Here is a 12,384-nt window from a genome sequence, read left to right as displayed (position 1 = left end):
AAGAGAGGATAAATATTCAGGCTCCATTAGGAACAATCTGTTTTGAATCCCTAGCTTTCTCCAGGGGTATATCAGGGAAAACAACTGCAACAGTAAGTTAAAAGAGCATGGAAGGAGTTCCCGTCATGGCTGAGCTGTAAAGAACCAGACTAGTATCCATGAAGACTCAGGTTTGATCCCTGGCCTCGCTCAGTGGGTTAAGGATTGGGCTAATGTTGCGGTGAACTATGGTGTACATCCCACGTTGCGTTGGCTGTGGTGTAGGGTGGCAGCTACAGCTCCACCTGACCCCTAGCCTGGAAACTTCCATGTGCTGCAGGTGTGGCCCTTAAAAAAAAGACAAAAAAAAAAAAAAAGGCCCGAGAGAGTTTCCATTGTGGCTCAATGGGTGAGGAACCCGACATAGTGTTTGTGAGGATATAGGTTTGATCCCTGGCCTCCATCAGTGGGTTAAGGATCCCAAGTTTGCTATGGCTGTGGTGTAAGCTGTCAGCTGCAGCTCTGATTTGACCCCTAGCCCAGGAACTTCCATATGTCACAGGTGTGGCCCTAAAAATGGGGTCGGGGAAGGACATGGGGAGAGGTCTAATAAAATTCTTGAATTTTTGTTTATTTATTTATTTAGTCTTTTTTTGTGGCATATGGGAGGTTCCCAGGCGAGGGGTTCAATTAGAGCTGTAGCCACTGGCCTACGCCAGAGCCACAGCAACGTAGGATCTGAGCCTCTGTGACCTACACCATGGCTCACGGCAACGCCAGATCCTTAACCCACTGAGCGAGGCCAGGGATAGAACCCACGTCCCCATGGATTAGTTGGGTTCATTAACCGCTGAGCCCCAACAGGAACTCCCAAATTCTTGAATTTTTATAGTTATGTTGACCAAGAATATAGAGAGATACTCCAGTGTAACAGTGAAGGAAATACAGCAATATAATTACCTGGTTTGGTTCTGACCTGCAGAAGGCTGGAAATGCAGTTTTCAGCTTGGGTTCAAGATATTCAAATCAGGGGAGTTCCCGTCGTGGCGCAGCGGTTAACGAATCCGACTAGGAACCATGAGGTTGCAGGTTCGATCCTTGCCCCTGCTCAGTGGGTTAATGATCCGGTATTGCCGTGAGCTGTGGTATAGGTTGCAGATGCGGCTTGGATCCCGCATTGCTGTGGCTCTGGCGTAGGCCGGTGGCTACAGCTCCGATTAGACCCCTAGCCTGGGAACCTCCATATGCCATGGGAGTGGCCCCAAAAAATAGCAAAAAGACAAAAAAAAAAAAAAAGATATTCAAATCAGGGAAGTTTGCAGAACTCCTATAATCCTGAAGGGGCCCCCAAGTGCTACTTTAGTTCAGCTCCCCAACTTGAGTGAAACCTTCCAAGCATTTTCCTATTCCACAATTCAAGGAGAAGATCTAGGAACCTGTGCTCTCCCGTGGCTGTGGTCACTAGCTGAGACTTTTGAGGTCCCTGTGGTTTCAGTCTTATTAATCCTCTGTCCCTGTGGCAGTGAGCAGTTAAGTTCTTGTTAGGCATCCTCTGTGGCATGATAACCCGCCCCTGTGAGAGCCCCACAGGCGCATTGAGAGTCCCAGAGGGTAGAAGGGATAGTCAAGGAGCCTAGCCCTTCATCGTGACTGTCTGCCTAGGGGCAAGGAGCTGGCTTCCAACGTTTGTTTCCCACAGATGACAAAAAGGAAATACCCTAATCAGAAGTATGAATTTCCCCTTAATTCTTTAGGCCACACCTCTGAAAGGATGTTTTATAGGAGGGTGGATAAAGGAGCATCTCAAGCAGATAAAACAAAGGTTTCCATGTAGAAAGAACAATGCCAGCATCTCTGCAGTTTTGTTAACCTTGACTTTATGGTGGAAACCTTGCAACTCCCAGCCGTAGCTGGTGGCTTCCCACACCCTCTGGCCATCTCTGCACCAACTGAGGCCAGTTCTCTCCTGGCCCTTTCGGAGCTGTGGAATCCCCTGAGACCCCATTAAGATAAGTTTTCAGAATTTATATTCCTCTCTAAGATTACATTGTTAACACTGTTTAAAAATGAAAGTGCATTGAAGCACAATACAAACTTTTATGTGTTTCATAGCAACTTTCTACATTGCCTCATAGCAACAAGGAGAAAAGAATGTTTTAAGTTTTGCCCCTTCCACTAGGGATAACTGAGTTTTTTTTTTGCTGCGCCTGCAGGAATGTTCCCAGCCCAGGGATCAAACCCATGCCAAAGCAGCGACCCAAGCCACTACCGTGACAATGCAGGATCCTTAACCCACTGCACCACAAGAGAACTCCAGGATAACTGATTTTTTTTTAATTAAATCTTGTAGAAATATATAATCTAGATCAAAAGTATAATATCAGCCTCTAGATTTTTTAAATGTGTACACTACAAAAACCAATTTCCAGTATATACTATTTTTGCAACTAGCATTTCTTAGGGTTTTTTTTTTTTTTTTTGTCTTTTTCTAGGGCCGAACCCACAACATATGGAGATTCCCAGGCTAGGGGTCGAATCAGAGCTGCCAGAGCCACAGCAACGCTAGATCCAAGCCACCTCTGTGACTTACACCTCAACTCACAGCAACGTCTGATCCTTAACCCACTGATCGAGGCCAGGGATCAAATCCGAAACCTCATCGTTCCTAGTTGGATTCATTTCCGATGCACCACGACAGGAACTCCTAGCATTATTGAGTTTAAGAGGCAGTTCAGGAGTTCCCGTCGTGGCGCAGTGGTTAACGAATCCGACTAGGAACCATGAGGTGGCGGGTTTGGTCCCTGCCCTTGCTCAGTGGGTTAACGATCCGGCGTTGCCGCGAGCTGTGGTGTAGGTTGCAGACATGGCTCAGATCCAGCGTTGCTGTGGCTCTGGCGTAGGCTGGTGGCTGCAGCTCCAATTCAACCCCTAGCCTGGGAACCTCCATATGCCACAGGAGCGGCCCAAGAAATAGCAAAAAGACCAAAAAAAAAAAAAAAAAAAAAGAGGCAGTTCAGGAGTTCCTGTCCTGGCTCAGTGGTAACGAACCTGACTAGTATCCATGAGGATGCAGGTTCAATTCCTGGCCTTGTTCACTGGGTTAAGGATCCGGCATTGCTGTGAGCTATGGTCTGGATCGTATAGTGGTTTGGATCTGGCGTTGTGGCTGTGGTGTAGGCGGGGAGCTGCAGCTAAGATTTGACCCCTACCTGGGAACTTGCATATTTGTAGGTATGTTCCTAAAAAGACAAATAAAAATTAATTAATTAATTAATTAATTGGAGTTCCTGTCGTGGCTCAGTGGTTAATGAATCCGACTAGGAACCATGACGTTGCGGGTTCCATCCCTGGCTTCACTTAGGGGTTAAGGATCTGGCGCTGCCGTGAGCTGTGGTGTAGGTCACAGATGCAGCTCGGATCTGGCATTGCTGTGGTTCTGGCATAGGCCAGCGGCTACAGCTCTCATTAGACTGGGAACCTCCATATACCTCGGGTGTGGCCCTAGAAAAGACGAAAAAATAAATAAATAAAAAAAATTTTTTTTTAAAAGAGGCAGTTCAACACAGCAGTTAAAAGGCTTGGGCTCTGGGGCCCATCTACCTGGGTTGGACTCTGGCTCCACTGCCTGTTAGTGTATGATTTTGGACAAACTTTTTAATCTTTGTGCGTCTATTTTTCATCTGTAAAATTGTAGGTCATGACCATCCTGACCTCACAGAGTAACTCACAGAGGTGTAATAATTAGAGTTAATATACAATAAATGCTTAGAATAGTACCTTGCTTATAGAAATACTCAATAAGTAGTGACTTAATATTTAATTGTATAAGTAAAACATCATTGTACAAAAGAAAAACTAATAAAGCAAAGCTGTGAGTGAAATTAAAAGTACTAACAGCATGGACACTAGCCAATAGTTTATAATAACTATAAATGGAGTATAACCTTTAAAAAATGTGAATCACGGAGTTCCTGCTATGGCGCAGTGGGTTAAGAATCTGACCGCAGCAGCTCTGGTCACTGTGGAGGCATGAGTTCAATCGCTGGTGAAGTGCTGTGGGTAAAAGGATCTAGTGTTGCCTCAGCTATGGCTTGGGTTCAGTCCCTGGCCTGGGAACTTCCATATCCCACAGGTGCAGCCACTAAAAAAAATTGTGAATCCCTGTATTGTACACTTGTAACTTATATATTATTGTCCAGCAGCTGTACTTCAATTTTAAAACAAGTATGAAGAAAAAATAAAAATACTGTAAGTCTACACTTAGAGACAGCTTCTCTGTATATATCTTTCTAGACGTTCTCCAAAATGTGTGTACACGCATAAACTCTTTTAAAAAAAAAGGCACTGTCTGGAGTTCCCTTCTGACTCAGTGGGTTAAGGAGCAGGTGTTTTTACTGCTGTGATTCTGGTTAATGCAGTGATGTGGTTCATTCTCTGGCCTGGGAACTTACACATGCTGTGGGCACAGCCAAAAAAAAAAAAAAAAAAAAAGAGTTCCTATCGTGGCACAGCAGAAACGAGAATCTGACTAGGAACATGAGGTTGCTGGTTCCATCCCTGGCCTTGCTCAGTGGGTTAATGATCCAGCATATTCTTGAGCTGTGGTGTAGGTCCCAGATGTGGCTCAGATCCTGTGTTGCTGTGGCTGTGGTATAGGCCAGCAGCTGCAGCTCTGATTGGACCCCTAGCCTGGGAACTTCCATATACCGTAGGTGTGGCCCCCAAAGACAAAAAGCAAGCAAAGAAACAAACAGGTACTGTAGGAATTCCTGTTGTGGCTTGGTGGGTTAAGAACCTGACTAGTGTCCATGGGAATTCGGGTTTGATCCCTGGCCTCACGCAGTGGGTTAAGGATCCGATGTTGGTGGTGGCTGTGGTATAGGCCGGCAGCTGTAGCCCCAATTTGACCCCTAGCCTTGGAACTTCCATATGCCACAGGTGTGGGCCTAGAAGAGAAAAAGACAACGAAATGGTACTATAGTATATGGTTATTTTACTTACCATATAGCAATGAATATGTTTAAATAATCTAAATAAATAAATACTAATTAAAAAATATATCTGAGTCATTAATGCTACATTGTATCCCATATATGGGTACAAGGCATTCCATTGGATATTTGTATTATTTCTGATGGTTTTTTTGTTATTATAAACAATGCTTAGATAAACAGCCTAGTATAGTGTTTCATACCCTTGTGTAAGTATTTCCTTAGGCTATGTTATTGAAATTACAATTGCTGGGTGAAAAGGTATATGCTGTTTTAGGACATTTACTGTTTTTTTTTTTTGTTTTTGTTTTTTTTTTGAAGTATAGTTGATTTACAGTGTCATGTTAATTTCTATTGTATAGCAAAGTGAGTCAGTTATTCATATGCACATATCCTTTCCCAAATAGGTTATCACAGAATATTGAGTGCTATATAGCAGGTCCTTGTTGACCATCCATTCCATATACCAGTTTGCATGTGCTGTCCCACACCCCCAATCCTTCCCTCCTCCTTCCTCTTTAGTAACCATAGGTTTGTTTTTTTGAGGTCTCTAAATCTATTTCTGCTTTGTAAATTAGGTTCATTTGTATCATTTTGTTTAGATTCCACATATAAATGATATATTTGTCTTTCTGTGACTTATTTCACTTAGTATGATAATCTCCAGGTCCATCCATGTTGCTGCAAATTACATTATTTCATTTTTTATGGCTGAGTAATATTCCATTGTATATATGTACCATATCATCTTTAGCCATTCATCTGTCGATGGAATTTAGGTTGAGTCCATATCTTGGCTATTGTAAATAGTGCTGCAATGAACGTTCGGGTGCATGTATCTTTTCAAATTAGGATTCTCTCTGGATATATGCCCAGGAGTGGGATTGCTGGATTATAAATTCCATGAATTCCGTATATCATAAGGTAGTTCTATTTTTAGTTTTTTGAGGAACCTACATACATGCCCAGGAGTGGGATTGCTGGATTATAAATTCCATAAATTCCATATATCATAAGGTAGTTCTATTTTTAGTTTTTTGAGGAACCCACATACTGTTTTCCATAGTGATTGTATCAATTTACTTTTCTACCAACAGTGTAGAAGGGTCCTTTTTCTCTGCACTCTCTCCAGCATTTATTATTATTTATAGACTTTCTTTGGGGGTTGGGGGAGGGCACACCTATGGCATATGGAAGTTCCTGGACCAGGGATCAAACCCTTACCACAGCAGCAACCCAAGCCATTGCAGTGACAATGCCAAATCCTTAACCCGCTGAGCCACAAGGGAACTCTAGTTTATAGACTTTTCGATGATGGCAATTCTGACTGGTGCGAGATAAGACCTCATTGTAGTTTTGATTTGCAGTTCTCTAATAATTACTACGTTGAGCACCTTTTCATGTGCCTTTTAGTCATCTATATGTCTTCTTTGAAAGACTATAGAAGTGTCAATTTAGATTTTCTGCCTTTTTCTTTCTCCATTTACGGCTGTGTCCATGGGATGGGGAAGTTCTAGGGCCAGGAATTGAATCTCAGTCACAGCTGTGACTTATGCCTTATGCTACAGCTGCAGCAAGGCTGGATCCTTTAACCCCACTGCACTGGGCTAGGGATCGAACCTGTGCCTCTGCATTCAGATTCTTTTTTTTTGGCCATCTTGTGGTGTATGGAGTTGCCAGGGATCAGATCTGAGCCTCAGTTTCCACCTGCACCACATCCTTAACCAGCTGTGCTAAGCCTGGGATCGAACCTGTGTCCCAGTTGTAAGATATTCCTATAACTTGACATTTACTGTTTTTTTTTGTTGTTGTTGTTGTTGTTAAGATTCACCTGAATCATCTTTTTCTTGCAAGAGTACATTTTTTCCAGACCTTACACAGTATATGACATGTTATATGTGTATGTGGTATATGTTTTACAACATATATGACGTATATAGTGTATGTGACATTGAATATTTTGGACATGTTTTTGGATTTAACCTTAATACTTTTCTTTCACAATTTAGGATAATTACAGATTTATTTCTTTATTTGAATATTGAGTATACACACAGATAAATTCTTTTTTTTTTTTTTTTTTTTTTTTGTCTTTTTGTCTTTTCTAGGGCCTCATCCGCAGCACATGGAGGTTCCCAGGCTAGGGGTACAATCGGAACTGTAGCCACCAGCCCACACCAGAGCCACAGCAACGCGGGATCTGAGCCGCGTCTGTGACCTACACCACACCTACACCACAGCTCATGGCAATGCTGGATCCTTAACCCACTGAGCAAGGCCAGGGATCGAACCCACAACCTCAGGGTTCCTAGTTGGATTTGTTTCTGCTGTGCCACAAAGGGAACTCCTGGGTACCCTGTTTTAGAGGGACATCAGCATTCCAGGAAGCTATGGGATGGAAGTCCCTCGTGTCACAGTGGGTTAAGGATCTCATGTTGTCACTGCTGTGGCTCAGGTTCCATCGCTGGCCTGGGAGTTTCCACATGCTGTGGACACAGCAAGAAAGAAAAAAATAGAATGCTATATGAAATTGAGTCTGGGCTGGATGTTTCTCACTGCGCTCCTGCTGCACTCTATCTTGACCTTCTCAGGAGTGTGTAAACACATGTGACATGGAGTTCCCTCTGTGGCGCAGCAAAAATAAATCCAGCTAGTATCCATGAGGATGCTGGTTTGATCCCTGGCCTTGCTCAGTGGGTCTGGGATCTGGTTTTGCCGTGAGCTACAGTGTAGTTTGAAGATGCAGCTCAGATCCTGCATGGCTGTGGCTGTGGTACAGGTGACAGCTATAGCTCCAATTCTACCCCTAGCCTGGGAACTTCTGTATGTTGTGGGTGCAGCCCCTAAAAGCAGTAAACAAGCAAATACACGGTGACTGACTGTTGAGTACAGTGTAGAGGATTCCACTCCTGGAATGTCAAACCAGATGGTCTCTTGTGATCCATTCTAACCCTAAAGGCAAAAATAAGACTGTCTTAACCAGGTCAATAGGAAAAACTTCTGGGCATGATCAAATTCTGTTATCTTTTATTCCTGTATTTTTTACTCTCAAGTAATTTCTAAATTAAAAAAATATATTTTTTCCATATTTGTAGAAGAGTGTTTAAAGTTGAAGTCTGACTTTAAAAAATTTATACTCATTAAAAGTGGGTTAATGATCCATCTTCTATCTGTGGAGGGGCCAATTTGGTCACTGGCCCTGTGTAGTGGCTTAAGGGTCCATCGTTGCTGCAACAGTGGCATAGGTCACAGCTCTGGCTTGGATCCATTCGATCCCTGGCCCAGGAACTTCCATAAGTGAGTGTGGCCTAAAAAGAAGGGAGAAAAAAACTTGATAGTTAAAAAATAGAAGAAAAGCATTAGTCTTAGTCCTATATCCAAATAAAACCGTTATTAACAGTGAGGCCAAGGATTGAGCATGCATCCTCATGGATATTACTCAGGTTCTTAACTCACTGAGCCACAATGGGAACTCATAGTTTGGGTTTTACATTTCACTTTATGTTGTCTTTTTTTTTTTTTTGTCTTTTGTCTTTTTAGGGCCTTGCCCACAGCATGTGGAGGTTCCCAGGCTAGGGGTCTAATTGGAGTTACATTTGCCGGCCTACACCAGAGCCACAGCAACGCCAGATCTGAGCTGTGTCTGTGATCTACACCATGGCTCAAGGCAATGCCAGATCCTTAACCCATTGAGTGAGGCCAGGGATTGAACCTGCTTTCTCATGGTTCTTAGTTGGATTCGTTTCTACTGTGCTAAGTCGGGAACTCCTATGATGTCTTCAGTATCATTCTCATGTACTCACCCTAATCCATCAGCTTTTCTTTTCTTTTTTTTTTTTTTTTTTTTTTTTTTTTGCCACACCCATGGCATGTGGAAGTTCCTGGGCCATGGATCAGACCTGCACCATAGCAAGCAGTGACAGTGCTGGATCAGTTAACCTGATGAGCCATCAGGAAACTCCAATCCTCACTCTTGGTAGATTATTTAAGAGAATGTTAGCATAGGAACAGAAGGTCAGAAGTTTAGGGAGAGACAAATGTATGGTAAATGCCCTTCTCCCCATCCCATTTTATAGGAGATAGCCGACCACTGTTTACAGTGGCCGTTTCAGAGGGATTGTTAGTAAGCCCAAGGCCCTGAACTTAGGCCCTAGAAATGGAGAAATAAGAATACAGAGGGAATTCCCATCATGGCTCAGTGGTTAATGAAACCGACTAGGAACCATGAGGTGGCAGGTTCGATCCCTGGCCTTGCTCAGTGGGTTAAGATCCAGCGTTCCCGTGAGCTGTGGTGTAGGTCACAGACTTGGCTCAGATCCTGCATGGCTGTGGCTGTGGTATAGGCGGGCAGCTGTAGTTCCAATTCGACCCCTAGCCTAGGAACCTCCATAGATCTTGGAGCAAAAAAAAAAAAAAAAAAAAAAAGGTATATAGAGAAATATTGGTGGTAGAAGTCAGCATAATCGTAGTAATGCCTATATAGAATGGGTAAAGATAAGTGAATTTTGTGATTTCTTGCATCCATTAACCTTGTGTCTTAATCATGATTTTTTTCAGTTTAAGGAGACAAAAACCCAGAGTTCGAGTGTAGCTCATCGGGTTAAGGACCTGGCATTGTCTCTGAGGATGTGGGTTTGATCCCTGGCCTTGCTCAGTGGGTTAAGGATCCAGTGTTGGCGTAGGCTGCAGCTGTATCTCCATTTGTACCCCTGGCCCAGGAACTTCCATATGCTGTAGATGCAGCTATAAAAAGAAAAAAAAAAAAAAAGGATGAGAGACAAAAACCCATCTCATACCAGCCAAAACATAATAAGGAATTTATTGGCTCATGTAATTGATGTTCAGAGGTGATTGTGGGAGTTCTCATTGTAGCTCAGCCAGTATCCATGAAGACTGGGTTCGATCACTGGCCCCACTAAGTGGGTTAAGGATCTGGCATTGCTATGAGCTGTGGTGTAGGTCGAAGACATGGCTCGGATCTGGTGTTGCTGTGGCTCTGGCGTAGGCTGGCAACTACAGCTCCGATTAGACTACTGCTAGCCTGGGAATCTCCATGTGCCACGGGTGTGGCCCTAGAAAAGATAATAAATAAGTAAATAGGACAACCTGATTCTGAATTCCTGAGAACTACATGATTGGCTGAACTCATCTTTTTCAGGACCTCATAGCTAATGGCTGCTCTGTACACGGTCTGCCCTTATATCACGTGCCCACCCTTGATCCAGGTGGCCCACTTGTTGGATGTTTACAGGGATAGTTTCGGGTACTATTCAGTGATCCCTTCTTGGATTTGACCTGTAGGAGTCCAAAGACGGGGCATGGCAGCCTCGCTGCTCTTTGAGTCTTCGTTCTCCTGTACTTCCTTCCTCACCCCACCATCTAAATATCAACTCCCACCGTCTCTCCTGCCTGGATGTTCTTCCTGTCTCTAATCTTACCCCTGTTTACAGGGTGATTCTAGAAGGGAACTTTTATTACATCATTCCTTTTAAGTCTTTCAGTGGCTTCCCATAGCCTCAGGATTAAGGGCAAACTCCTTACATAAGACTTCTCATGGTCTGGCCCTTGGCTCCCCTCTCCAAGCCTTGTATTTTGACACTTCCTCTCTTGCACCCTTCAGATTGGCCTTTTTTTTTTTTTTTTTTTCTGTCTTTTTGTCTTTTTGTCTTTTTGCCATTTCTAGGGCCGCTCTCGTGGCATAGGGAGGTTCCCAGGCTAGGGGTCTAATGAGAGCTGTAGCTACCGGCCTGCATCAGAGCCACAGCAACGCAGGATCCGAGCCGCGTCTGCAACCTACACCACAGCTCACAGCAACGCCAGGTCCTTAACCCACTGAGCAAGGCCAGGGATCGAACTCACAACCTCATGGTTCCTAGTCGGATTTGTTAACCACTGCGCCACAACAGGAACTCCCAGATCGGCCTTTTTTTGAACCACTTACAGTTCTCTGAACCTATCCTGTCCCCTCTTACTTTTGGACCTTTATTATTTATTTATTTTTTTTAGGGCTGCACCCACAGCATATGGAAGTTCCCAGGCTAGGGGAATTGGAGCTGCAGCTGCCAGCCTGTGCCACAGTCACACCAACTCAGGATCTGAGCCGTGTCTGGGATCTACACCACAGCTCACAGCAATGCTGGGTCCTTAACCCACTAAGCGAAGCCGGGGTTGAACCCGCATCCTCATGGATACTAGTCAGATTCTTTTTCGCTGAGCCGTGATGGGAACTCCACAACCCAGTTTTACAGCATTTCCATGCCAAACCCCCAGCCCATCCCTCCCTCACCAACTTGTCTCCTTTGGTAGCCATAAGTTTTTCAAAGTCTGTCAGTCAGTTTCTGTTTTGCAAAGAAGTTCATTGTATCCCTTTTTAGATTCCACATATAAGTGATAGCACATGACGTTTGTGTCTCACTGTCTGACTAACTTCACTTAATGTGATAATTTCTAGGTCCATCCATGTTGCTGCAAATGCCATTATTTCATTCCTTTTTTATGGCTGAGTAATAGTCCATTGTGTATCTGTACCACATCTTTATCCACTCCTCTGTCGATGGGCATTTAGGTTGTTTGCATGAATTGGCTATTGTATATAGTGCTGCAGTGAACACTGAGGTACTCATGTGCCTAAAACTCTTAATGCCCCACCCTGCCCTGCCTCCCACTGTCCCCACACAGGTTACGTACGTTGCCTAGCTAACTCCTGCTTGTCCTGCTAGTGACACCTAGTCCTGGAAAACTTCTCAACACCTCCCTCTCCTATCAGCCTGAGTTAGGGACCCACATTTCCTGCCCTCATAACACCCTATGCTTACCCTAAAAGCATTGATCACTTCATATTTTAAGTATATACTTACATAATATCTTTTCCTAATAGAATTAACTTTCTTGAGTCAGCTGTTATTCCTTCCCCAAATGACTGGCACATAGTAAGGTCTCAGTAAATCTTGGACAAATGAATGGATCTTGGCAGTGAGATCAAGTTGGCATATATTCGTAATCTTCTGAATTGGTCTCTTTTTCTTCTGTTGTTCCATCCAGGACCTGGGTTTCAGTGATGAGACATGGGGTATGATGTAACCCGTTTCCAGGGGGATGTTGATGAAGACCTTATTTGTCCTATTTGCAGTGGAGTCTTGGAGGAGCCCGTCCAGGTGAGTTGGTCTTATGACAGGTTTGATGCTGATAGAAAGTATTTGTAGGGGAGGAGTTCCCATCGTGGAACAGTGGAAACGAATCCAACTAGGAACCATGAGGTTGCGGGTTCAATCCCTGGCCTTGCTCAGTGGGTTAAGGATCCCGTGTTGCCGTGAGCTGTAGTGTAGGTCGAAGATGCAGCTCAGATCCTGCGTTGCTGTGGCTGTGGTGTAGGCCAACAGCTGTAGCTTTGATTAGACCCCTAGCCTGGGAACTT

General features: G+C 43.9%; 1 protein-coding gene across 3 annotated transcripts in view; it reads left to right on the top strand.

Moving 5' to 3' along the window:
* The window catches only part of RNF41 (ring finger protein 41), a 28,887-nt gene that overhangs the window by 5,340 nt on the left and 11,163 nt on the right, over positions 1–12,384 (top strand). For all 3 annotated transcript variants that reach the window (XM_013988306.2, XM_003481616.4, XM_005655599.3), the window contains one exon: positions 12,012–12,124. In XM_013988306.2, the coding sequence (XP_013843760.1) occupies positions 12,035–12,124 (90 nt within the window). In that variant the 5' untranslated portion in view covers positions 12,012–12,034. The remainder of the gene's footprint in view (positions 1–12,011; positions 12,125–12,384) is intronic.

This window comes from Sus scrofa, chromosome 5 (assembly GCF_000003025.6).
Source record: "Sus scrofa isolate TJ Tabasco breed Duroc chromosome 5, Sscrofa11.1, whole genome shotgun sequence".
Classification (NCBI taxonomy): domain Eukaryota; kingdom Metazoa; phylum Chordata; class Mammalia; order Artiodactyla; family Suidae; genus Sus; species Sus scrofa.
The sequence above is the reverse complement of the archived record's forward strand: the minus strand, read 5'-3'. Positions and strand labels throughout refer to the sequence as shown.